This window comes from Haliotis asinina, chromosome 7, assembly GCF_037392515.1.
Source record: "Haliotis asinina isolate JCU_RB_2024 chromosome 7, JCU_Hal_asi_v2, whole genome shotgun sequence".
Classification (NCBI taxonomy): Eukaryota; Metazoa; Mollusca; class Gastropoda; order Lepetellida; family Haliotidae; genus Haliotis; species Haliotis asinina.
The window spans coordinates 26,688,828-26,713,563 of record NC_090286.1 but is presented as its reverse complement, the minus strand read 5'-3'; the positions used below and the strand labels follow the sequence as shown (position 1 = coordinate 26,713,563).

At 39.3% G+C, this 24,736-nt stretch overlaps 3 protein-coding genes across 4 annotated transcripts; 1 reads left to right on the top strand and 2 right to left on the bottom strand.

The window, feature by feature from the left end:
* Positions 1-4,672: 4,672 nt before the first annotated feature.
* Positions 4,673-6,667, bottom strand: LOC137291614 (isoniazid-induced protein IniB-like). Its single transcript, XM_067823006.1, has 6 exons — positions 6,610-6,667; positions 6,253-6,573; positions 5,955-6,043; positions 5,570-5,712; positions 5,083-5,302; positions 4,673-4,789 (listed from the first exon to the last, which is right to left on the bottom strand). Exons 1-6 carry the CDS (start codon positions 6,665-6,667, stop codon positions 4,673-4,675), a joined length of 948 nt encoding a protein of 315 aa, XP_067679107.1.
* Positions 6,668-12,187: 5,520 nt separating this feature from the next.
* LOC137291466 (uncharacterized) lies at positions 12,188-16,605 on the top strand. Of its 2 annotated transcripts, none has more exons than XM_067822819.1 (5): positions 12,188-12,636; positions 12,873-12,958; positions 14,003-14,145; positions 14,808-15,018; positions 15,392-16,605. In XM_067822819.1, exons 1-5 carry the CDS (start codon positions 12,384-12,386, stop codon positions 15,506-15,508), a joined length of 810 nt encoding a protein of 269 aa, XP_067678920.1. In that variant the 5' UTR covers positions 12,188-12,383; the 3' UTR covers positions 15,509-16,605. The 2 variants fall into 2 exon arrangements, with proteins under 2 accessions (XP_067678920.1, XP_067678919.1); XM_067822818.1 differs by having other exon boundaries at positions 14,805-15,018.
* Positions 16,606-20,632: 4,027 nt separating this feature from the next.
* On the bottom strand, positions 20,633-24,252 carry LOC137291683 (uncharacterized). Its single transcript, XM_067823111.1, has 5 exons — positions 24,059-24,252; positions 23,106-23,191; positions 22,188-22,327; positions 21,679-21,823; positions 20,633-21,351 (listed from the first exon to the last, which is right to left on the bottom strand). The coding sequence occupies exons 1-5, from the start codon at positions 24,231-24,233 to the stop codon at positions 21,235-21,237; spliced, it is 663 nt and encodes a 220-aa protein (XP_067679212.1). The 5' UTR covers positions 24,234-24,252; the 3' UTR covers positions 20,633-21,234.
* Positions 24,253-24,736: the final 484 nt, after the last annotated feature.

Sequence of the window (24,736 nt, the reverse complement as noted above, 5' to 3'; positions counted from 1 at the left end):
AGGGGTGGTAGATTAGTTACTAATTACATCGGAACGATCCCAACGTGCAATCACGTAATTACCAATCCCATAGTTCAAATTAATTTATCTGCGTGGTTTAATTTGATAAAAATATGCATACATAGTTGCAGTTAGGACTACAAACGAAATAGCGCCCTTTAGCTGGTCTAGCCTGGAAATAAGGCGCTATACATGTTAATTATTTCTGTTTTCTTTTCTAAAGCGCACAGAACAGCTCAAAGTCATTGCAAAGCAAAGAATACGGCTATGACATCAGACAAAAAAATTAACACAAACTATGCCGGTTTCTTTTGGCGTTTCTGTGTCATTACTGTTAACCACTTTCTTTGCAAATAACGGCATACGTATGAGAAGGGCCATTTTTAGATTTCATTCCAAAACAAATTGTCAAAAACTAATTTTAAAAACATTGATACTTAAATAATCGTGTATGTTCACGGTGGACTTTCTATGATAGAGAGGGGTGGTAAGTTAAAAGAGATGCTTTCCGAACATCGAATACTACGTGAGAATATCTACATCGCAAAAGATGTGTTGTAAAGTAATCTTTGCGGTGTTAATACTACGTTCCGTTATAATTTCAGTGTGGATCAGCCACATGTAATGGACAAATACCTCCTGAAAAATATGATATTTACAATTTTGATAAGAATAAACTTTAAACATGTAGCGCGTTGACTGGAATGGTTAACGGTTTTACTGATTCTACAGTTTGTGCAGATCTAGATACAGTATCACCTTATGACGTAGATCGATGTTCATACCAAGATCGTCTGATACAGACTTGATGATCTACAGACTGCCGCCATATAAGTGGAATATCGCGGAGTGCGGCATACAACTCAACTCATTCACTCACTCTAGATACAGAGCAGTAAGGCACATGTGATACTTCCAGTAACTTTCAATAACTTCGCTTAAACATGAAGTACATGACCACAACGTCAGAACGTTATATTATGTTCTCACGCCGTCGTAGCGTCACAGCGTGTCACAACTGACGCACCAACACATCAGTTCGTGTAGTATGTTAAACAGCACACAGAAACAGTTTCTTCTGTTTTATCTTCTGATATATAGTTCTAGAAAACATCATATTTCGTAATAAAAGTCAGAAGAGTGAATCTAACGGCCTCTCACACAGTGATATGGTTTGCATATTTAGAGACAGCATATATTTAGCATGTGCTTCCCTTGGGCCATATGCGGTGCGTGCGATGTTGGTTTAGTGATACAAGCCCTCTCTCTCAAATGGACTTTAATCTCCTTTAACTCACTCACTCACTCGCTCACTGGCAATATGTGCAAATTTCACACACCGTTACACATAGGGGTATTGTGATTGCCGTTAGAAGGATACATAACGCGACCATTCAAGGCATGCTTTGTATGCGTTTTATGATTTTCATGATGAAACTACCGACGGTATGGCTGCACACACAATAATACGGTTTTACCGTTCTGGGATGAAACATAGTACATTAGTTCCTTGAGTCCTCTTTGAAAATATACACATTAATGTGCTTTTGAGTGTCAGTGTGACATTTAAAAAATATTCTCTGAAAAAGCAAAATTTTCAACTTTTTTTCAACTTTTTTACCTCCAGTTTTTGCTTAACAGTATTTGAATTGTCTAATTTATATGTTAGTAGTACCTAGTGTTCTCTTCTGAAAATAAATTTTTGTTGTTGATTTGAGTCTCGATATGAGATTTTAAAATTATTCACTGAAAATTTTCAATTTTCAACTGTTTACCCCCTCGCTAATATGACTTAGCATCACACCAAGGGAGGACTTTTTAGTTGTAACATACACTTGCTGTGTTCCCTAAGTGCACCCCACGAGCACTGGTATTGCTTTTTCAGGGTCAAGGTCGACGCTCGTTTACTATATAGCACAATTACGCCATTTCGAAGTAAATTATTATAGGGTTCAAATATGTCGACGCTGGCCCATTCAAAGTTTTGGTTTGATCATTACTGATCTGTTAAGTATACGTTGTTTGTCATAATGGAGTAATGGAGAACAATGAGATTGTGCTGATACCCGGAGCAGTGTCAACGAGCCCACAGGCCATTATTCTACTTCCGGAATCAAAGGTTCTGACTGGTTTCCCCGACTTATTGTGGCTGCGGTACGCTACCTCTCTGATGATGCATTATAACCTGGAATTGCGACAGATTCACCTGTTTAGATGCACGCACAGAGAGTTAACCACTTGCTCCGAAGTAAAAATAGTGTGACGTCACCATAAGGTTTCAAACCGTGCTTTTAAGTTCAAATAGATAGAAAGATAGATAGATAGATAGATAGATAGATAGATAGATAGATAGATAGATAGATAGATGGGTGCATGGGTGGACTGGCGGATGAATAGATGGGTCTGTGGATGGATGATGGATGATGCTGGTAGATGATGGTTGGTTGGATGATAGATGAATGGATAGTCCGGTGGATGGGTGGATGAATGGATGTTAATGTCCATCCGTCTCCATCTTAAACCACACCTATAAATTTAGATTCGTATTGCTATGTTTAACCAAGCTCTTATTCGAGTTAAGGGTGAAAAAAGCTAACGTGACGCCTCGGCCACATAATATGTTAAACGCGTGCTGTCATAGTTGGTAACGATTCGTAAACACATGCTCCAGGTATGGAATGAATACAAACACCATTGTATGACTGTCCCTAGTTGCCTTGTCAAGATATGCAAACAACTTTCTTGTTTGAATAAATATTTATTGCACAATTGATACCACAACTATGGAATACGAGAAGGGACAATGTCGCGTTGTCGCTCTCTCAAATACGAAGCATAATTAACCAAAGCGCGACGATGCGACAAAATATGTAGTATAACCTTAATTCGGTGGCAAAAGACCTCTGAAGTCTGAAATAGAGTATAACTTCCAATGCGCGTGCGTACTGTAATTGACTTTCTACGCATGCACCTGCAATCGAAAAGCGTGTCACATTGTCTTGTATCGTGTTTTATTCAATTTTCGGGGGTTTTGTGCACATCTTACGACGACAGTGCGACAACGCGACATTTTATGACCTTGAAAATTGTCGCTTTGTCTCGTGTCGACTTTTGGAGGAATAGAAAAAATGCTTTTCAAAACGCGATATGCGACATAGCGATAACGCGAAACATTGTCGCACTGTCGCGGTTAGTTTAATTTGTGCCTCGTTATGCTTCTTTTTGAGAGTGTGACAACACGACAATGACCCTTCTCGGATTCCGTACATAACAGCATTAACTTCACACAGATTTCTGGGTGCGACTTAGCTTTGAACATTATTCAAGTTCTGTCGGTTGGTTTGTTGTTCAACGCTGCACTGTTCCAGTTGTATGTCGCCATCCGTAATTAATCGATTATGGACGAGACAATCCAGTGATGAGTTTCGTTCTGGGCTATGATGACATATGACAATCATTCCGCAAGCCTGATCACCTGATCCTGTTAGTCTGTCAGTTATGTCACGTCATGACATGTTTATCACTGAGATGTTTAACACTTCCTGTAAATCCACGTCCTGTATATGTTGAAAAACCCATAAACATTATGCAGCTACACAGATATTACATATAATGTATTTTATGTGCACAATGAATAGATGAAAGAGACCTCATAACCCCGAGACGTAAATTTGAATTAGTTTCACACGGCTTTCAGAGGAAATGGTCTGCACACCATGTGGGGATTCGAACCCGGATCTTGGTCGTGACGAGCGAACGCGTAATCCACTGGACCCTAAGTACATTTGATCGAGTTATCTGTAAACATGAAGGAAAATACACAATTCGAAACATCGCAAGACGAAAAACCTCTATGAAAAATATATGGCAGAATAACTGAATATATATAATGACACTGGGTGCGAACTCGGGCATGTCCTCAGCTGGTAGCTGAAGTCCCTCTCCAAAATAAGCCTATATGTAAATACCAAATAATATGTTTCTATGTTCGTTGTGTGTGTGTGTGTGTGTGTGTGTGTCTGTGTCTGTGTGTCTGTGTGTGCGTGCGTACACTTGTGCGTGTGCGTATTTCATGAAACCCAGTGGTATGATATATCCCTTAAGATGTTTTAATGTTTCTCCGGAAACTCTTTGCCTTTAGCACTCATATACAAAATGGCTTGACTAACTGGATTGTATGACGTACACAAAACAATATAGTATATTTCATTTGCTTTTATTGTTTCTTAATAACGTACAGCACATCCGAATTGCATTTGACATTTGCTAATATAAATAGTGCATAAATATGATTTTCTAATTGGAATACAACGATATGAAAAGTGTTTCCAAATAAATAATACAAACAATTTCTATTCAACCGTCAACGGTTCCAATTTGAATTGAGTTTTCAGCTTCGAACATTGTCAACATTTTGAAAAATCAAATAATGTATTATTCAAGATTAAATATAGCAATACTCAATACGCACACGCAGAATTTCTTTGTTATATTTAGACAAATTGCATTACAGAAATTATTGGCATTTTGACAAATAGACAATATGCATTCTTTCACACACAACGTCACACCCTAAGATTGCTTCAGCTTTTGATAAATTAAACGAATCATTTCAAAGAAATATACAGTGGAGGTTTAAGACCGATGAGTATTTAAGCTCTTCTGAGTATGCTCAGGGGGCTGCAGGGGTGACAGCATCCGTGTTGTCGAATCCCAACTTGCAGCAGGCAAGGATAGGTTCCGTACAAACTTGACGTCCATCAGTGCCAGTGGTCAAGGATGAACATAGCTGAAAGCAGTAGAATATAATGTCATGCCTTTATTTTTGAGCGCTTAGTTCGTTTGAACAAAGATACACGTGGCTCAGGAAAGAAAAAAAATATTCATTTTTAAATATTCAGTTTGCTGCGGTATATATTTGTAAATGCTCTGCTTTAACATATAACGTGCGAGTTTAACGGTTAAGAGAATTGGTTGAGGTTAAAATATGTCAATAAAGACATTCTTTAAGATGTAAATCCTATCGGAGCAGATAGGCATTTTGAAATGATAATGTTTGTCACAAATGTGTCGAGTACTTACAGCAAATCCGCGTCCTCCGTATCTCTCGAGCTCCCTGAATGGCAGGTTGGCAGAGCTCAAGTCAAGAACAGTCTCCTGGTTGGTACTGAGAGTTACAGAGGTGACAACTCCGGGGGTGGTGGTCGTTCCAGTGCCCCATGAACCTTGTCCCCACTGCTGTCCCCATGGGTGACCAAGACCTCGACTCCATCCTTGACCCCATCGTTGGCCCCAAACATTGCTGAACGTGTCGATAAAATGTTATTTTAGTCTAATCGTACTTATATCATTTCATCTTATCTACTATCTTGTGAATCAGTGAAACAAAACGTTCCTGAATCAGTTCGGTTTGAAAAAGTAGGAATCTCTAATTGTCAGAACATAATATGTCATTTTCAACATGAGATATAGTAAGATCATTACATATCAAGACACAAGTTCAAAACACAATCACATTCCGTTTTTATACAGTATCCACCTACTGCGTTGGAATAAAAATGATCCATACCTTCCAATGACAGGTCCGAGTCCATCAGAGGTACACCCAGCCTCCACTCGAGATCTCTCAGTGATGACGAGGTTGTAAGTTCCTGACACAGTGGACGTTCTCAGAACAGCAGATCCAGTCAGACCTCCGCGGGATTGACCCCACTATAATATGTAATGAAGAAGATACGGGCATTGTTCTCGCTGGTCATTCTGAGATGTTGCATAGTACTTGGGTTTCAAGAATTATGGATGATCTTGCATATTCTAATAATTCTACATAACCTGTGTACACATTAGTGAAGCATGTTAGAAATGTTTCCCACTCTGACAGTCCCATGATTCACGACCTGATCTCTAACTAAGATACATAGCGTAATGAATGGAATTCAATATAAACAGCTTACACCCCATCCTCCCCAGCTTGGTTGCCTCCTCCTCAGAGTCAAGGATCCTGTTAATCCCGTAGCTGTGAAAGTACAGGTGATGGTTGTGTCTGAAAACAAGGCAAATTGATTATTGTTATACCATTACATTTGTTCCCAAAACACCATACTAATACACCTTTGTCTTTGCTCTTCCAGCGTCTTACATTGCCTGTAGATCGCTTGAAATATGTGTTCCTCTTACCATCTATGAGTTTGTTATTAATTTGAGATTATCCTACATTACAATATATGTCATTAGAAACTTAAATGTTCTCACTCATGACAGGATTGATGATGTTCTGTCCAAGTCCTCCTATTTGTCCCCATCCTGATCCAAGTCGACCAAAGCCAAGCCTGGGTAGGCCGAGCCCGAATCCTGCCTGACCCAAACCTGCACCAGCTCCAGCTTGACCGAATCCAAACCCTGCCTGACCTAAACCAGCTCCAGCTCCCACTCCGGCTTGACCAAACCCGGCTCCTGCTTCACCCACACCTGATCCCGCTTGACCAAATCCGGCTCCTGCTTGACCAAAGGCTCCACCTGCTTGACCAAAACCTCCTCCTGCCTGACCCAAGGTGACTCCAGCTTGACCCCAAGCTGATCCAGTATTACCAAAGCCCATTTGACCCATACCTTGACCAACGGCCAGGTGAGCAATGACGGATAGAAGAGCTACAGTGAGGAGAGCCATAGTGTACATGCGCTTGAGGACTGAAGATGCTATTGCTGACTTGACCTGACCGAGACTATATACACCAGGGCTGTAATGCCATTGCACATTATTATGTCACAGGTTTGTAGGAATACGGAAGTCCCATCCCTGATCCCTTACATAACCAAGGCCTGCCCAATTAGAGAGGGAGTAAGATTTTCAAAATACCTGACAAGTAATGTATCAAATGACCCTGGTTTGATGATAACGAAGATGTTCACACTGAGAACTAGCTGGACAGTAATCATTAAGCTCGGTGGGTTGTGTCTGACAACCACAGTTATCACATAAGAAGCGGTATTTGGTAAGTGTATCTTTAGCAGTGACTTTTTCTGATTTGTATCAGTGCACGATTGAATCTGGATTTAAAAACTGTTCTGTAATGAACTATAACGAGGGTATTGCAAAAACGAATTAAATTTAAACATTATGCACAACCTTCTCCTTCTATTTGCAATTCCATTTAAATATATATTTTGGATATTTTATGATATTATCACACAGTCTGTGCCGTTATAATGAAACGCACTTGATTTTGTTCCCGTTGTAGCATTGTGAAATACCATATTTTACAATCTGACAATACATTGTGAAACATAAGTTATTTAGATACTCTCTTCGGTCGTATAGTCGGATTGCTGAAGACCTAGCCTAAATATATTAATCTCGAGTAGCCTAGGAACGTCTTTAACTTTTCAACGAGAATTTTTTCAGTGGAGGGCATTCAGTTAATATGAGATATAGATATTTCCGAAAGACACATACAGTTTAAGAAGGAGTGGTTCTTAGCTATTTTAACGTGTACATCCGAAGGGAAGGATATTGCTACCCTATCCGTGTGACCCACAATGTTAATGGATGTTAATTTCGAACACTGAATCATGGAGGAAATGGAACTGAGCCATGTTTACGTTTATATCTTCTTGAACGTATAATCAGATGACTACTGTAGGTATATAATCAACAACTTTATTCTTGATGTTTGTACAGACATGTTTGCAAATGAAAAGGTGTTGTTTTGAACACTAAATCTTCAGTTTGGAAATGAAATACCGTGATATACGTTGACACTCATGTGAAGTGCTAGTGCGTGTTTTACTCCTTTATTGTAAAAAGTATCGACGTGGAGAATATGGTCATCCATAAAGTTGTATGTTTCTGTTTTGACGCTAAGACTTCAAGAATGCCGATGAAACAATGAACAATGATCATGAATGAATGAAATTAAAGAAGTAAATTACACGTTTACAGAGTGGTAAAACCCATGACCACTAAGAGAACCTGCAATTTACTTCACTAAGAAAGTGCAATCCCAAATATAACCTATGTTACATTTGACCATTTTTCTAAACGATACGGTATGAGCTGTCTTTTAATGTCATTAATAACATCTTTGGGCATTTCTAAAAGCAGCTGCTACTGCACGAGTGTTTCATGCATAATGACAGACAACGTAAACCGTTCCTTCAACAGACGCCTTAAGAATCTTTGGCATGTGCATCAGTTAATAGTTAAGTAAAGACTGATATCATATTATAAAATGTTAGTGTCTTAACCGAAACTAGCAAGTACAATAAAACATACATTTGAAAACGTGATTTTCCAAACGTAAGCTGATTCAAAACAGTGCGGAACACTGCGAAGTTCCACAACGCACTTACCATGCCCATATCAAGTATGAAATCTTCGAATCTCCTGTTTTTGACGTTTTTGGACGTTGATGAGGCAAAGGATAGCGCGATTAAATTCGGGTAGAATTTGATATAAATCAGCGACATTCAGAAATCACACCGCATGTAGGTAGGTCCAGCTATTCACACAACAACCCAAGTGCTCCTGTAAGAACACTGCTTCGGGACTTTCAAGCATACTATTCAAAAGAAAAACAAACAAACAAACATACCATCCAAAATCAAAGAAACAAATAAAAAAAACAAAAAAACCCCAAAACCAACATAAAAAAACCAAACCAAAACAAACCAACACAAAACAAAAACGCACAACCAATCTGTTACGAAAATATTGTATTTTCAAACATGCATAACTCGTCCTCAAATAGACTTTTATACATGAAGTGTAACGATTCATAACAAGGTCAAATCATCCAAAACTTGAAAAATTAGGAGCAGACATTTTCACCAAACACATTGAGCAATATGTATTGGACTAAGTGTCTGTGATAAGAAACTCATTAATCAAGGGACAGCAATGATCATAAATCGTATCTAATTTGATAAATTTCAAAGTAAACTCGATATATATCATGTAGGCTATAGCAAGTGGTGAAATTAGCCATCAGGTTGACAATGCAACAACTTTGACAACATTTAAAGGTAATCGGAGGACTTAATAACCTAACAGTATTGTACGCCGCTTACAGCAATATTCAGGCAACATCATGGCGGCGACACCGGAAACGGGCTGCACATACTGTTCTCATGTGAGGAATCGAACCCGGGTCTTTGGCGTGACGAGCAAATGCTTTAACCTCTGGGATACCCCACCACACCTTAGTCGTAAGAGGGTGCACGGGAACCGCAACAAACTTCTTAGACACAAATAAGAAGTCTTCACTTGAAGTCATCGTTTCAGTACCACGTCTTTATTTTACATCTGGGGAGTCTGTGTTGTTAGGATATAAGCATAATTATTGTTGTACAAATTCTTGAGGCCTAACGATTGTAGCTGAAACAAGACCAGAGACTAGTATTTTTCCACAAGTATGTCGTAGTATAAGGAGGAGTAATTTACCAATGAAAGACTCATATTTTAGAACTTCATACATTTGACGTGAAAAATGCTGAGTGTCTGGTTTTGAACATTAATATCAGTCAATTTTGAAATAATGTTCTAATTCATATCAGGCTACCTACCTAAATGCATATACATAACGGTGCTTTCTGTAATTAACTGTCGTCCGCGAACATGATTGGCAGAGCGATAATTTCTCGTCATATGTTTTACCTTCAGGACACACCATAATGCTTTAATGTCGGACCGGTTTGTTTACATGCAAGAACAAATGCTCTTCCTAACCGTGACACATTCCTCCTCGCCCCGCCCCCTCCCCTTCCACTCCTACCCCCTCCCTCCCCTGCCCACGCGCCTCACCGCCGTCCACTTTATCACAGTGACCGACGAGACGGACATGTGTGGTCGGTGTCAATATGTACAATATCGGTAAGAATTATGCCTGAGGGTCATCAGATCGTGTACTACCAGACACATGTCGAAGGGATAGATCCAACGATACACACCCGTACCTGTGCTTCCCGTTGATAATTACCGGTGGGATCCTGACCCCAGGCGTCCGCACCTGTATCCCAGGGCGTGTGTACGTCATTATCGGTCATAAGCATGTTTTTCACTAATTAAATGAACTAACTGACGTCATATTAATTCACTCCTCTCTAAAGTAATCCTTCAATATGTGATTTACACGTCAAACGACTTGTACATTTCAACTTATTAAACCTTGACTATAACACAAAACATTTAACATGTCAACTCCCTGGGCTGTCCTGAGTATCTGGGATGAGGAAGAGAGTAATGTTGTCAGAGATAACCTTAAATTTCAGGCTAAAGGAATGTTGACACCCATGCTTGAAGGTGATTGACACGGAATAAATAAGGAAAGCAATTAGATGCAGTCGATTAAACAGCATTTCAGACAGTGTCTTATTTTTCGTTGAAGTCCTTAACGTCAACTGTCATGGGGACTGTATTCAGCCCGATATGGCATTCATGAAGGTTTATTGTTTATTTTATTTTCTTAAATAACGTTTTCAAGCATATACATTTTTTCACCTGACAGTTATATTGTAATATAATTAACACACACATGAGACAAATCCACAGGAGCCAGTCAAACTTTGCTTGGACTGCATCAGAGGTTTTCCATGACATTCTACTATTTCCTTGTAAATACCTGCACTTATCTTAATCTATTATTGTCAGCATTTTCTAGAAATATATTGTTTCACAGAATGTAGATATAGCCGGTCCCCACTGGAGAATATGGGGTTATTTCAACGTAACCTGTGTAAAGAAGGCAAGAAGGCCATTATAACTGTAAGTACATAAATCTTTAGAAAAAGAATTCTTTGTTCATTGCCGACATTATTAAGTAGATTCTATATTTTGAGTATACCTCAGTAGAACATGGAACATACTGTGTTGTAAATAAATCTAATGCCAATTATCATTTATTATAGACTAATACACCCATGTGCTAAACCATGTGTCCCCGTCCATTTTGTATCTATATTGTTTTCGAAGTGACAAAGGGACTCTCTTATCAAAGTTAGACGTTTTGATACTTGGTACAACCCATCAAATAAAAATTATCACCGGATGTCTCAAATTTGCTTTAAAAACTCGGACGTCCTGTACTTTGCAACTGTTTCAGTCAGGCATTCGGTAAGATGTTGATGGTTTCGTGTTTACGCTGCTTCAGCAAGCGAGAGGACGACGTTAGCGCAACGAACTAAACTCCAATTCTCTTAAAATCTTCGCTGTAGAACCTTTCTAGATCACACATATACATGGGAACATCATCACTGTAAGTCATGACTGTTTACGTTGGTACCATGCTAGATTTATAAAAACAAACCACGTACAATTTCATGTGTTGAATCCCACAATAACATAAAGAAAGACAGGAACAAGGCAATTTTTCCTCATCAAATTAGTGATTACCAAAAGAAACTGATAACATTTCAGCATATGTTCAGTTGTCTGCTAATGCATGCCAAATTCATTCGCTGTACTTACAGTTTCTGCTGATCAGCTAGATACAACAGAATTACCAACTGACAAAAAATTAAAAATGAAACAGAAATGAAGATTTTAAAATGCATATCCGCTTTTAAACTACACAAGTCATTATTTTGCATTTTGTTACTACTTTCCGTGGTGACATAGTATTCTGATATCAAAAGGAAACTGGTAAATCTTGACTTGGAGTGTTTCCTCTGTGAAGATTATTTTCTTCACAGGAAACGTCAGAAACATTTAAAATAGAACATGTGAGGTTGTATCGCAGTGTCTGGTTACGTTTAATCCCATCTGTGTTGGCTTTCAGCAGAACTTTCTAACTATATCAAAGGTGCTTTAGTAGATGCTGTCTTCATGTGCAACTTTTATCACAGAGTACAAATATGTGAATAAATTCATGAATTCATGGATAGGAAATTGATGTCAGTGCTGGGATATACCATATATATATTTAAAATACAAATTACAAAATGTAGATATTCCGCCATACATGTGGTGCAGCCAGTCATCGGAGTTTCAGCAGGTCAATGAGCGTAGTTGTCACCCAAGGCTACACCAATTTCCGTCTCAAAAATGCATTGCAGGTAAAGGAAGGTCTGTATGACCAGTAATGGGTATTAGTGCCGCTTGAATGAGTAATATAAGAACGAAATGGGATGGACTATCTTCGTACATTTTGCCCATCACGAATTAGACGAACCCGAATGACGCAGAGTATTTAAAGTGTTCCCTAAGAGAACCCAAGGGTGCGCCAGTTTCACGTCTTTGCCCTGTCCTCAACGGCGGTTGTATTTCACAAGGAGTGGGCAAATTTCCTGTGTCCAAGTTTCAAGAGATTCTTTGGAGTTCAGATTCTTTGGCGTTATAAAGGTGCCACGAGAAGCAGAACGTCAGTTGATCCTGTTTGACCAGTTCCACCATGGTCATGCTGCAACTTGTTCTTGTGGCTGCTCTAGCTAACCTATCCTTAGGGCAGGGTTGGGGAGCGCGTGTTTTACCTGGAACGAGGGGTGTTGGTCTTGGATTGGGAGGTGTTGGACCTGGAATCGGAGGTTTTGGACCTGGAATCGGAGGCGCTGGTTCTGGCTTTGGTGGTGCTGGACTTGGAATAGGCGGAACATCTTCTTTTGGTCTGGGAACATCTTTGTTTGGTCTTATCAACCCTTACTACAGTAGGTATATTTCTTTTAGATTTTCAAAATTCAGGATATTATCATTATCACTGATGACCATAACACAAAGGCAGGTTTCAGTACTCAGTGGTTTCTGTAACAGCAGTCATTACAACATCTTTAGAAGTTTCATAAGTTTCATATAGTATAGTATATTGGGTACAGTATATTCATGTCCATACAATGCACATGTCAACCTTACTTTATTACTATAGATAATATCAATACTTTTACAGACACAACAATCACCTGTTCTGGCACGGTACCTGGATTCGCCTTCGCTGTTACCCTGAAAAGAACACCGCCAGTATTTGTACCATGGGTGAGTGAGAGTATATTCAAGAAACTTTGCACGTTATGACAATCATATTCTAACACCTGGACTTTTGTGACAATCTCGTGCCGCTCACGCAACTTCATTAATGTCAATAGTTCGTGTTTAATGTTAGGTTCAAACTCCAAGGTTCAGGTTTCAAGGTCTAGTCTATAAGAACCTTTTGATCATGTTATAGAGAAATTCTGAAACTCTAGTGTTCGCAATCTACAGAGTGGTTTCTCACACTTAACCTATGTCAGTGACCTGTAATTATCTGTCTACAATTGTATGCTATTGCGTCGATTTACTCGACACAAAATAAACAAGGAAAGCAATTAGATGCAGTCGGTTAAAGAGCATTTCAGACAGTGTCATAAGTTTCGTTTGATCCTTAACGTCAACTGTCATGGGGACTGTATTCAGCCCGATATGGCATTCATGAAGGTTTAATGTTTTATTTCATTTTCTTAAATAACGTTTTCAAGCATATACATTCTTTCACCTGACAGTTATATTGTAACTTTAAATATAATTAACAAAAATACACGACAAATCAACAGGAGCCAATCAGACTTTGCTTGGACCGCATCAGAGGTTTTCCATGACATTCTACTATTTCCTTGTAAAAACCTTTGAGGATTGACCTGTGAGGATTGACCTGTGATGATGTGGGTTAGCATTGGTCTTCAGCATGGCGACGAAGGAGACTGGGTGATCAGGTTTATGGACCAGGCATGTCACCGTATCCCGACTGTGTAGATCCATGCTCAAAAAGTCAGTCACTGGACTGTCTGATCTAGGGCCCCGTTTCACAAAACTCTCGTAAGCCTAAGATCTCGTAAGTTTTCTCGTAGCCATTGTACCTCCTATACTGTAACACAGGAGCTACGAGAAAGGTTACGAGATCTTAGGCTTACGAGAGCTTTGTGAAACGGGGCCCAGATTAGATTATTTACAGACACCACCAAACAACAGACACACTGTCGTCAATGAACCGTAGATGGTCACTTTTCCATTTAAGTCAAAATGTGTTTCGATTTTCTTTTGCAGTGGGCTGAAAGGCAAGGTGGACTGAGTGCAAGCGTTGTACTCAGAACTACAACTGCTACAGGGAACTTCCAGTTAGTCCTCACGGAGCGAGCCCGTACTGAAGGAGGATGTACTCCAGATGGCCTCGGGAATGTCTTCGGCAGGTACGTCGTTAAAATGAAACATCGTGAACAATGTATATTATCGTCTGATTCCTCATAACTCGTCGTCAAGTGCTGGAAAACCAAGAATCTGCGATCAAATGTAACCGTTCATTTACTTCCCATTCACCTGAGTTATCATTCTCAACCGGCAGGATGGTAAACAACCAAGCATCCGGGCGTTTTTATCAACTTCGTGAACTCGGGACGATTCGGGTTAGAACTGGTCTTCACAACCTTATGCTTGTTGTAAAAGGCGACTAACGGGATCGGATGGTCATGTTCGCCCACTTGGTCGACACATCTCCCAGTATCCCAGTTACGGAGTTGGATGGTTATGATGTTGATCACTGGGACTGTCCCTTCCAGACTCGTTGATTTACAGAAAGCCGCCGCTTGAATATCGCAAACAATATCGCATAACTTGTACCCATTTACTGACTGATGTACTGAGGGTCTTTTGAACCTGCATCACCTGTATCTTTTTTATACTTTTTGCATCATCGTGTTTGTGTTTATACCATCCGGTCAGGTATGCGTTACTAAGCAGAGAAGAAAGGTGCTTTGCCTAGCTCACTAATCAATTTTAGGCATTTGGGGTGTAATACAAACTTGAACTTCGCTATTCTTCATTCCTAAACACAGAGGTGTTGTATCCCCAGTAGCCCCCTGGGCCTTGGACTAGGTCAAGTGTTTGGGCAACAGTGGCGTCAGAGTTTTGGACAGCCATTTCTCCAGTTAGTTGGTACTGGCAGAGTGACCCGTCCTGGAGTCGTTGCCGATGTCACCCTTGCCACCGGAAACAGGACCCTTGACGAGACAATGCTCAATCTGCCATTCCAAGACCTCGACAGATATGCAGGACGTGCCTTTGCTGTAAGTGACTTACAAACTTTTCCAAAACATTTGAAAGTACCAGCGACAATGTGTAAGTCAATTGTTTTACCTGTGACATAGTGAAAGGCAATGCTTGATAAAGATGTAGTGAGGCTTGTCCGAATAAGACGTATGCAAACATTACAATTCTTCAAATAGTTTAATGTTTAATGTAAAATTGCTAATTTGGGGGATTTAAACCAATGAACCATGGTTAGTCAACTCCTTACGTCACAAATGTACCCGTCAATGAACCAGCATCACATTTCAGTTAATGGCCTCCATCGTTACCGACGCTTCATGATGTAACATACAGGTCTCTAACCATGAATTGGAAATTGTTAAATGACCTATTCCTCATGGATTGTTTCAGTTCTGTCCCAGTCTGACACCAGGTGCTGATGGACGTCAAGTGTGTATGGGGCCTGTTTTCGCATGCTGCAAATTGGGATACAACAACAAGGACGCTGTTGTACCTAATCCGCTCTAAGGATATTCATACAACATTATTCCTCACTTAATTCATGCTAATCGTCTTGCCATGTACATATTGGGAAGAATACTACTTAAACTTGTGTTCTTCGAAGCGTAATTTGTTTATGTCATAGAAACAAATGTAATTCTTAATAGCCACAACTACAGTTCATAGATTGATTGCGATTTTGTGATCACCACATATAGAAGCAAGTAAGCTTTCCTATGATCGTAAGAAGAATCCTAAAGGGGAATCGCATAACACGAACACAAGTGAAAAAGACACTAGGTAATTAAAACACAATGTCATGAAGTGTCATGATGTTTGATCCAAAAGGAAAAAGAAAAAGGCTAAGCTACCTTTTCGATTGCATATTCAATAAAAGCACTTAAGCCGGAAAGATAAATGCCTAGAAGATACTGTTACCTCTTTCGTCACGTCGACAGTCAATCTCCACGGTGGGGTAGCTTAGTGCACGTGGTTGAAGTGTCCGCTCATCACGCCTATGACTCGATTACCAAAATGGTACAAAGTGAGAAGTTCATTTCTGGTGTCCTCCGCCGTAATATTGTTAGAATATTGTTAAACTCGGCATGAAACCAAATTCACTCATTAAATCAGCCACTCATGATCTCAGGATAAAATCCTTAGTTTTCCACCTGATCGACTTTAACAGAAAACAGTTTTATTCTTCTTCCTCTTGTAGTTCTTTACTAATATTTAATTGGTATCACCTTCAAGGTGTTCCCCGTCTACCTACTGAAACGGGTATTTTTATAATGGCAAATGATCTCTTTGATTGTGCATATATATCTGTATCTGTGTATTTTACTAAATCAAATAAGCTGTATCTATATTTATTGTTCTTTTTAGATTTAGATTTTCTGTCCGTGTTTGTTACAGTTTATTGCAGTATGGATCTCTTTGTGGAGCTGAATGTGTGACACAAGTATTGTTTACCATGCACGGTACTTTTAAACTGACATATGTTTTGACATTTAGTAAAGTGAACAACAGTGCTGTTTCTATATGTTTTTCATCAGTGCTATATATAATTTTGTTTGAACTTGAATCATTTACAATATATTGCAAATAAATTTTAAAACTCTAAATGGACGTTTACTTTTTCACTCGAAGCTGACAAGGGACAAGTATGTCAGTTATTGTAACTCCATAGTTGTTATGGACCGAACTCGTCTCCATTCAAATTCTGCAACGAAGATTTCTTATTTGACAAAATCGGATTTACTTCCAACTCTGCCCAAGAATAACACATCCCTAACCCAGGTCCCACTTGCCCTGAGCAATTTTAGGTCTTCCGATTTCTCGAAAATTTGAGTCTGAGTTTTGACTTAAGTCTGAGATTTTACTCAAATTTGAGAAAACGCATTTCTCGGATTGAACTGAAATCAGCGCAATACTCATAGGAAACAAGTATAGGAAATAATTTGAGTTTCGTGAAAAGATTGCTTAATTTGTTTGGGTTTTATAGGTCCAAAATGCAGTTGAGTTAAAAATTCACCTGTTTCAAATTGTTAAACTCAGTTTGAGATTTGAGTAAAAACTTAAGTTTGTTTCAAGAAATCGGGACCTGATCAAGGGATATTGGACACATATTAATGAACTACAACTTGCCGAGCTTTAAAGTGTAGCATCGAATATGAGTGATGTTGGTTTTGCCTCGTTTTTAGTAGTATTCCAGCTATAACACGACGGGTGTCGCCGGCCTTTCAGAGGTACGAGAGAACGCTTTGTTAGACATATGTGCAGTTCTTAGTTATTTCCTTCACATAAAATAATTTATGTATGAGCAGTGTGAGAAGTGCAAGGCGCAGATGAAATATATTACTTGCCCTACAAGTACATCTTTATATGAACAGACCCTTGGGACTTGGTCTTCAGCAGCCCTTTAATTGTCGACCCATGAAGGTCCCGGGGTAGAATACACTTTCAGCAACCCATGTTTGCCATAAAAGGCGACTATGCTTGTAAGGGGCGACGAAAGGGATCGGGTGGTCAGGCTCGCAGACTTTGTTGACACATGTCATTGGTTCCGAATTGCGCAGATCGATGCTCATGCAAGCTGTTGATCACTGGATTGTGTGGTCCAGACTCGATTATTTAAAGACCGCCGCCATATAGCTTGAATATTGCTGGGTGGGGTGTAAAACTAAACCTCACTCACTTACTCACTCCTGTAATTGTGAGGCCATAAACACAAATCTTTCAAGAAGGGTATCATGTAAGTTTTGATTGGTTTACTTACCATATGTATATCAGATGTTGTTTACATCAAGTTAGACGCAGCTGAGTATATATTATACAGGGGATAAGAGAGAATTCGAAGTGGAAGTAAAATCCCCGCCTAATGTTGTCGTTCCTCAACAGCTTGAGTACTTTGCTTCTAATTAGTGGACTCCAGGATTTCTCTGAGCAGTGAACCCAGCTGGAACATATCCATTTCGTAAATGCACACAGGCGTGCAAGGATTCACACGTGCAAGATAGGCACTCATTGGCACTGAAGAAATAATCCGTTTTAGACAATCTGCAGGATTGTAGAGCTAATGATAAATGTACAAGTGACTGACGGGACTGAGATTTTACGCCAGTGTTGACGACTTGCCGGATTGGACAAATGCCGGTTTTGACAGCTTCCACTGTTTTTATATCAAATTGTATATGACACACTGTTATTGTTTCTCGCTTGTCTGCAAATAGTATTAATTCAACCGACGTACTGTTGAGTGTGCTGAAAGAACTGATCTGTTGAAGAACGTATGTACTGAGGAAGCTGACAGTAGCGTTGTCTGTTTTCGTGATTGTTTAATGAAGGCCGCGATAGCGGATAACGCTTGATTGGTCTGGATGCAGGCAATGACGTCGAGATGGTGTATTGCACTTGTAGTGTTTTGTATGCATGGAGAGGTATCTTGGTGTGATCTTGCCACTACTTCTCTGTGCTCACACAGAAACTGATGTGCACCTGTTTGTTTTGAGGCTATATGAAAGGGTATTTGGTTGATGTACAGTTTTGCATGTATATTATGACTATTGACTCGAGAGTAAATCAACATTTGTTAGAAATGTTTGGCCAAGCTGGAAATAAACTTCATTAAATATGAAAAAGGTTGCATGGTCCTACGTTTAAAAAAGGAAATAAGATAACTGATGCTTCAAACACTACATTACTTTACATTCAAATTTTACATTACCAGACAACATCCCCACATCCCCAAAACCCATTTCAGGAACCTTGGGCAGATATATGTTGAAGTACGAATCCAATTTCATCTAATGTTTGAAAGGAAACGTGATGCAAAACTTGGTCAAAATGGTATCTAACTGAGAGGTATGTTTGGTAACGTGTAAGAGTTCAAACCCTGTAATTAGATCATGACATAAAAAATGCAGTTGAAATAACATGGTAGATGATATTCAACAGGAGAAGAAATCACGGGATTATAGAAATGATGTGTGCTTTGGTGCACAGCAGGGTTGAAAATGTCCACCCGCTCGCTACCATGAACTTCACAGGCATCAGCCTTTTTATGTAAATTGATCTGCTGTCAACGTCTACCGTGATCACAAGCCAATCAAGGGCAGGTTCACACGGTACACTAATGAAGTATCCTCGTTTCATACGGCAAATGTGATCAAGAAAATGGTCAAGGTGTCTTCAAGGTTTAAGCAATTTCATTTTGACGCTGACATCTTCTCGGAAGCAGTGTTTGTCTTCATGAGAACTGGAATTGGTATTAAATTGTTTTGAGATACGCAAGTGGAAAGTTACTGGTACCGGTTGCCTTATTATTTCAGGGATATAATTCTCCCCTGTTATGTGTGAAAGATCAAGGCCCCGTGGCAGTGTGATGCTTTCATGTGTTCATAACACGCTTCCTGTTTTTGATGAGATGCAATTTTCCAAAGGTAAAACTAAGGTAAATTGAAATTAAAAGAAAAAATCATAGTAACCCCTTTATTGTGTTTAATGGAGGCTAACTTTAACCATATTTCAACATCTTTAAATTCTTATTGATGTTCGATGGCTTTCGGATATGCACTCAATCACACTGTAATTTCATCCTGACTTGAGGCCTTGGGGTCAGTGCTTCTTGATTTATAACTTGCATTTTCAAAGGCACGGTAAATAGGAGAAATCAAGAACTAGGTCAAAAGTACTTATTTCGTATTCGTTTCCCTATCAAATAAAATTAAGAAGCTATCATTTAATATTTGGTTATGTTTGGTGTGGTGTGATGCGTGGTGGTGGTAGTGTCAGTGTTGTGGTATAAATGTGTGTATATATTTGTTTGTTCACAAATGCTCGAACCAGACAACTTTCCCTTTGTGAAAATATGTAATGCAAAAACCAGTTATGCATTATCTGAGTACGATAAATAACATGTGGGAGGATCAGGCTGAAACCAGCATTAGAGCTTATAACGTTGCAAGGGATAGAATCACTCCCTGTAAAGTTCCTGCTTCACATTCTGTCACTAACAGCTCCAGCTCCATGGCCACCAGCCCTCTCCTTACTCCAGTTAATCACTTTTCCAAACCTTCATGGTGAATTTTATTAAAACAGTGATATGACAAGTGAAAAGAGCTTACCTTCACAGAGGTAAATATATTAAAATGCGTTACTTTAATGTAATTTAATCTGTACGTGAATATGTACTCCACTGATCAGAATAACAAAAATCATACTATTTCATTGCGTAGTTTGTAATGATTAAGCAAGTGCATGTTGTCTCAACTAAACCCATCTCTACTGTATAACTGACTGACTGACTGAGTAACGGAATGCATAAATATAACAATGGTAAGGCCTATTACCAAGTATATAAGGAAGCATGTACCCGATAAGCAAAGAGAAACTGTGTGAGAAATGCATACTTGTGTATTTTGAATGATGTGTGACTGTATTCAAAACCACAATGAAGATGTTGATGTACAGGAGATACATTTTCAACGGCAGCACTGAAGAACACTATAGAACAATATAGAACAACTTTATGGATAACTTCTTTTATTTCGTGAGCGCGACGTTTCGGTACAGAGTCTGCTTGACTACTGTACCAGATTGTGTATCAAAACGTTATCCATACAGTTTGCCCTATTTTGATCTTCCCAACTTCTGAAATGTTACTCAAAGAAGGTACTGAAGAATACAGCGACGTTTTGAACTGTAATATCAAGAAACATTTCTCTACTGACATCGACTCTGAGATAGATGCCAAAGATAATTTTGTAAAAAAGAAACAAAACTATTTTCTCTGTTCCACGAGACCATCTCTGTGAAGCAAATGGGCCATAATGATCACATTTCAGCCACAGATGATACGGGGAAGAAATGGTCTTCACCAAGCCTTCTTTGTAGTAACAGGCGACTAATGGAAACATGTGTACAGGCTTGATGACTTGTTTGACTCCTTTCCTCGTATCTCATTTGCGTAGATCGATGTTCATGGATTTGGTCACTGGAATGTCTGGTTCAGGCTCAATTATTCACAGACCGCGGTCAAAAAGGACCTTCTCCAATTCTTTATTGCTTACTTCATAGAAATACATCCCATAAATACAAATGCTATCTTAGAAGATTAGCACACATTTTCCTAGTGAGTATAGTCGAGTAGAATAATGAATATCAGCGATTCGCAATATAAATTTATAATATCTAAATTCCTGCGTGTTCCAAATACATATTGAACACGCCAGACTTGAACAGCAGTTTTCCTCTCAGGGTATGGGAAGTAGGACGGCTTCCTTGTTGTTATATCCCAGTTTGCAGCAAGCAAAGATTGGGTCCACACACACTTGGCGACCAAAAACATCATTTGTTAGTCCGGTACACAACTAGAACAAAGAGTTGACGTCATCACACACTAAGGTTTAGATCTATATTTTCTATAAACTACAGAAGATAACGCACTAAACAACCACTGCTTTCCTTCTTCGATATCTATTTGCATGTACATTGTATTTAGTATTAAACATTATTGTAACACTCCAGGGAAACATGCAGTTAGACATTATTCTCACGAAAGGTACAGTGGAACGTAGGAAAACTGTCCATGATTTGTAAACTTTCCACTGTCTCAGACAGTTTGTAAAAAGGGATATTTTCAAGGAAATACTGGTAAAACGTAAATGACACTTTGATGTACGAGAAAATCTACTCACAGAAAATCCAATTCCTGCATATCTCTCAAGGACATCAAACGGCATATTGATTGAAGCCACATCAAGCGTAATATTCCTATTTTGTTCCAGCGTTACGTCAGCAATGACCCCTGGTCGGGTATTTGAGAAGAAACGTGGACTGAATCTTTGATCGAAAACGAGAATAACAGATAATAAAGTCAGGATGTGAACTGATAAACTACAAAGGATAACTGTACTGACCTAACTGAAACTCTCGTGAACCATTTACTTGGCCAATGTTTTTTCATCGTGCCTCTTGCATAGAAAACATGTTGGACAACGGTGACTGAAGAACTGCTGCAGTTGACCAGTGCTTCAGCAAAATGAATCTTGACGGTCATTTTGAATTTATATTTTAAGTGGTTATCTTTGTTTTCATGTCAAATTTGTCACCACACTATCTTAAAGGTTTAAATATATGTAGTGAAAACTCTCTTTGTTTCAAAAGAGCAGCGGTGATGATAAATGATCTGAAATTATATGCATACCTTTGGATCACAGGCCCCATCCTATCAGATGAACATCCTCTCTCAACGTCGGCTCTCTCGTTGGCTACAAGTAAAAATGTTCCTGAAGCCGTTGTAGTTAGGAAAACGAATGATCCACCAAGAGTTTGTCTTCGGGCCCACTGCAGTAGGAGCACACAACCTTTAAACATCTCACATATTCTAAACGTGTCTACGAATACAAACATCTCCTGGGAATATAGTTAGAATTCGACACTAACCCACTGCCAAAGGGTACAACCTTTAAAAACCTCACATACTCAAAAGTTATCTTGCATATAGAAATACCTCCTGGGAGCCTAGTTAGAATTGGAGAGATGTGGTACGTCTCTTGCTCAGTGTTCGCTTGTCACACCAAAGACATAACTCGTTCTCGACATGGGTACAATATGTGAAGCCCATTTCTGTTTTTATTGCTGGAAGTTGCAAAAAGCGGTTTGGGACTATACACACTCACTCACTCACTAGTTAGAAAAAAACATGCTGCTCGACCAAATGGATTGGTTTCTTAGGTTCGATGGCATGACTGATACTATGTATCTTTAATCCGACAGTATGGGTCGTTGCTCACAATATCAATCACTGGGTTATTTACAGGCGGTCTCGATGCAGTAGCGGCCAATCTGTAACACCTATCAACACTTTCTTGTCACCATTTGGGCAGGTATTAGAATACAGGGACGTCACTATTAGCATGCTGATCAGATTTCCTTGTGTTCGTGCCAAACGCATGTAGCGTTGTTGGTTATATCAGGTACATATTTGTTTTTCAAACATTTGACAACATATACCTGCAACATACACCTGTAGCTAGAAAAACGCTGTCAGTGCCCTAACATCTTGTTCTTCCAGAATATTAGATTCAGGGAGAATTATCTATTTGGATATGCATTCACTTACCCATGGTCCGAAGAATACTTGCGATCTCCTCAGAGTAGCAACGCCACTAAATCCAGTAGTGGATCCAGCGCAAGTGATTGTAGTGTCTGTAAGGTATTATACTCGTATTAATCCAAACTCGCCCTAATATATACTCTTCAAAAAAGTAGTGGAACCGTACTTTCAATGTTCGACTGTCGAAATTGGGAGATCTTTGGAATTGAATCATTGTTGATACAATAATAACGAATGTTTTGAGAATGCATCACCACATGGATTTCATTCAAAGCAAAGCTGTTCGTTCAGTCAGTTATCCCCCTTGTTAGGTGACTGGAGTATGACATGAAGATTTCAAGTTTACAATTATCAGTCAGTAGTGTGTGATTTGACCCCGAACCCTGACCATACACAGATGCAGGATTTTTCGATCTGCCTGAAAAACGTCAATATTCATAATGACACCCCATAATGTAGGAGCCTCCCACGTTGTGAACGTGCTTCTCATGCTTTGGTGATAACGTGAAATGATGCTGCATACACGAGATGAATGTCATTGTAACGTTCCTCGGCTGGGTTTTCTTTCTACCAGACTTCAAAGTTCAGGTTCCCCTGCTTTTTTTAAGAGTATGGTACTTCAATTTGTACATTACATAGAAGGTTGCATTTCATCACGTACAAATTGCTCTGTACTGTAACTGTGTGTGTCGTGAAATAGACACATCAGGTTCGATAAACTGATGTTTGGATACATGTACAATTCTGGTGCATTATCAGCAGACATTTTCATAAGCATCAACGGGTAGCAGGCGACTGATAATGTTTTCACATTCCTTTTCAATGGATGGAGAGGCTGAATTCAACTAAAGATTAAATAGGATTCCCTTGTCAATTCATTGGAATAAAGAATTACTCAACACCTTGGTAAATGATCATGATGAAATTGTATCACTGTAAGTACAAAAGGAAACACTTACTGAAAAAGGCACCAAACAGAGCTGCTCCGTTACCAAAGAAAGCGCCACTTCCAAATCCAGATCTAAACCCCCCTATTCCTGGTAAACCTCCAAAACTTCCTATCCCATTTTGAAAGGTTTGTCCCATAGCTAGGGACGCCAAGGAAACCACCAAAGCAATTCCCAAAGTGGCCATGTTGATACTGCATGCTTCAAGGCCCTGCATGGTGTGACAAGTGAGGCAGCTTTATAGAATATTACTTGAAGGGATGGGGTCACTCAGTGAGAAAACCTTGCAATAAAGATAGACACACGTGAGTGGGTAATGCATTACCTTCTTTTGCCTGTGGTGACAACTTGTTCACTGTAAAGCGAGTACCATACAAGTTGACAAGATGGAGGTTTGTTGAATGGCATAATAGTCTGCAAAAATGTTCACGTGATCAGTTTTAAGTCTTTGTGTTCTTATCACGAAGGAATGTTAACACTGTCTACGGATCCAAAGGAATTTCCCTAAAGTGCACAATTAATGCTGTATCCCATGGTGGAGAGGTATTTATTTGATCTAATGATGCCTGGTTTGGGGATATAAGAAGGAATAATCAGCATTAACCAGCATATGGAAACACAACAAAAAGGTTGTTTCTATTGCAGAGTTAATGACATTTTCGTAATCGGTTAATAAGTTAATAATTCCTT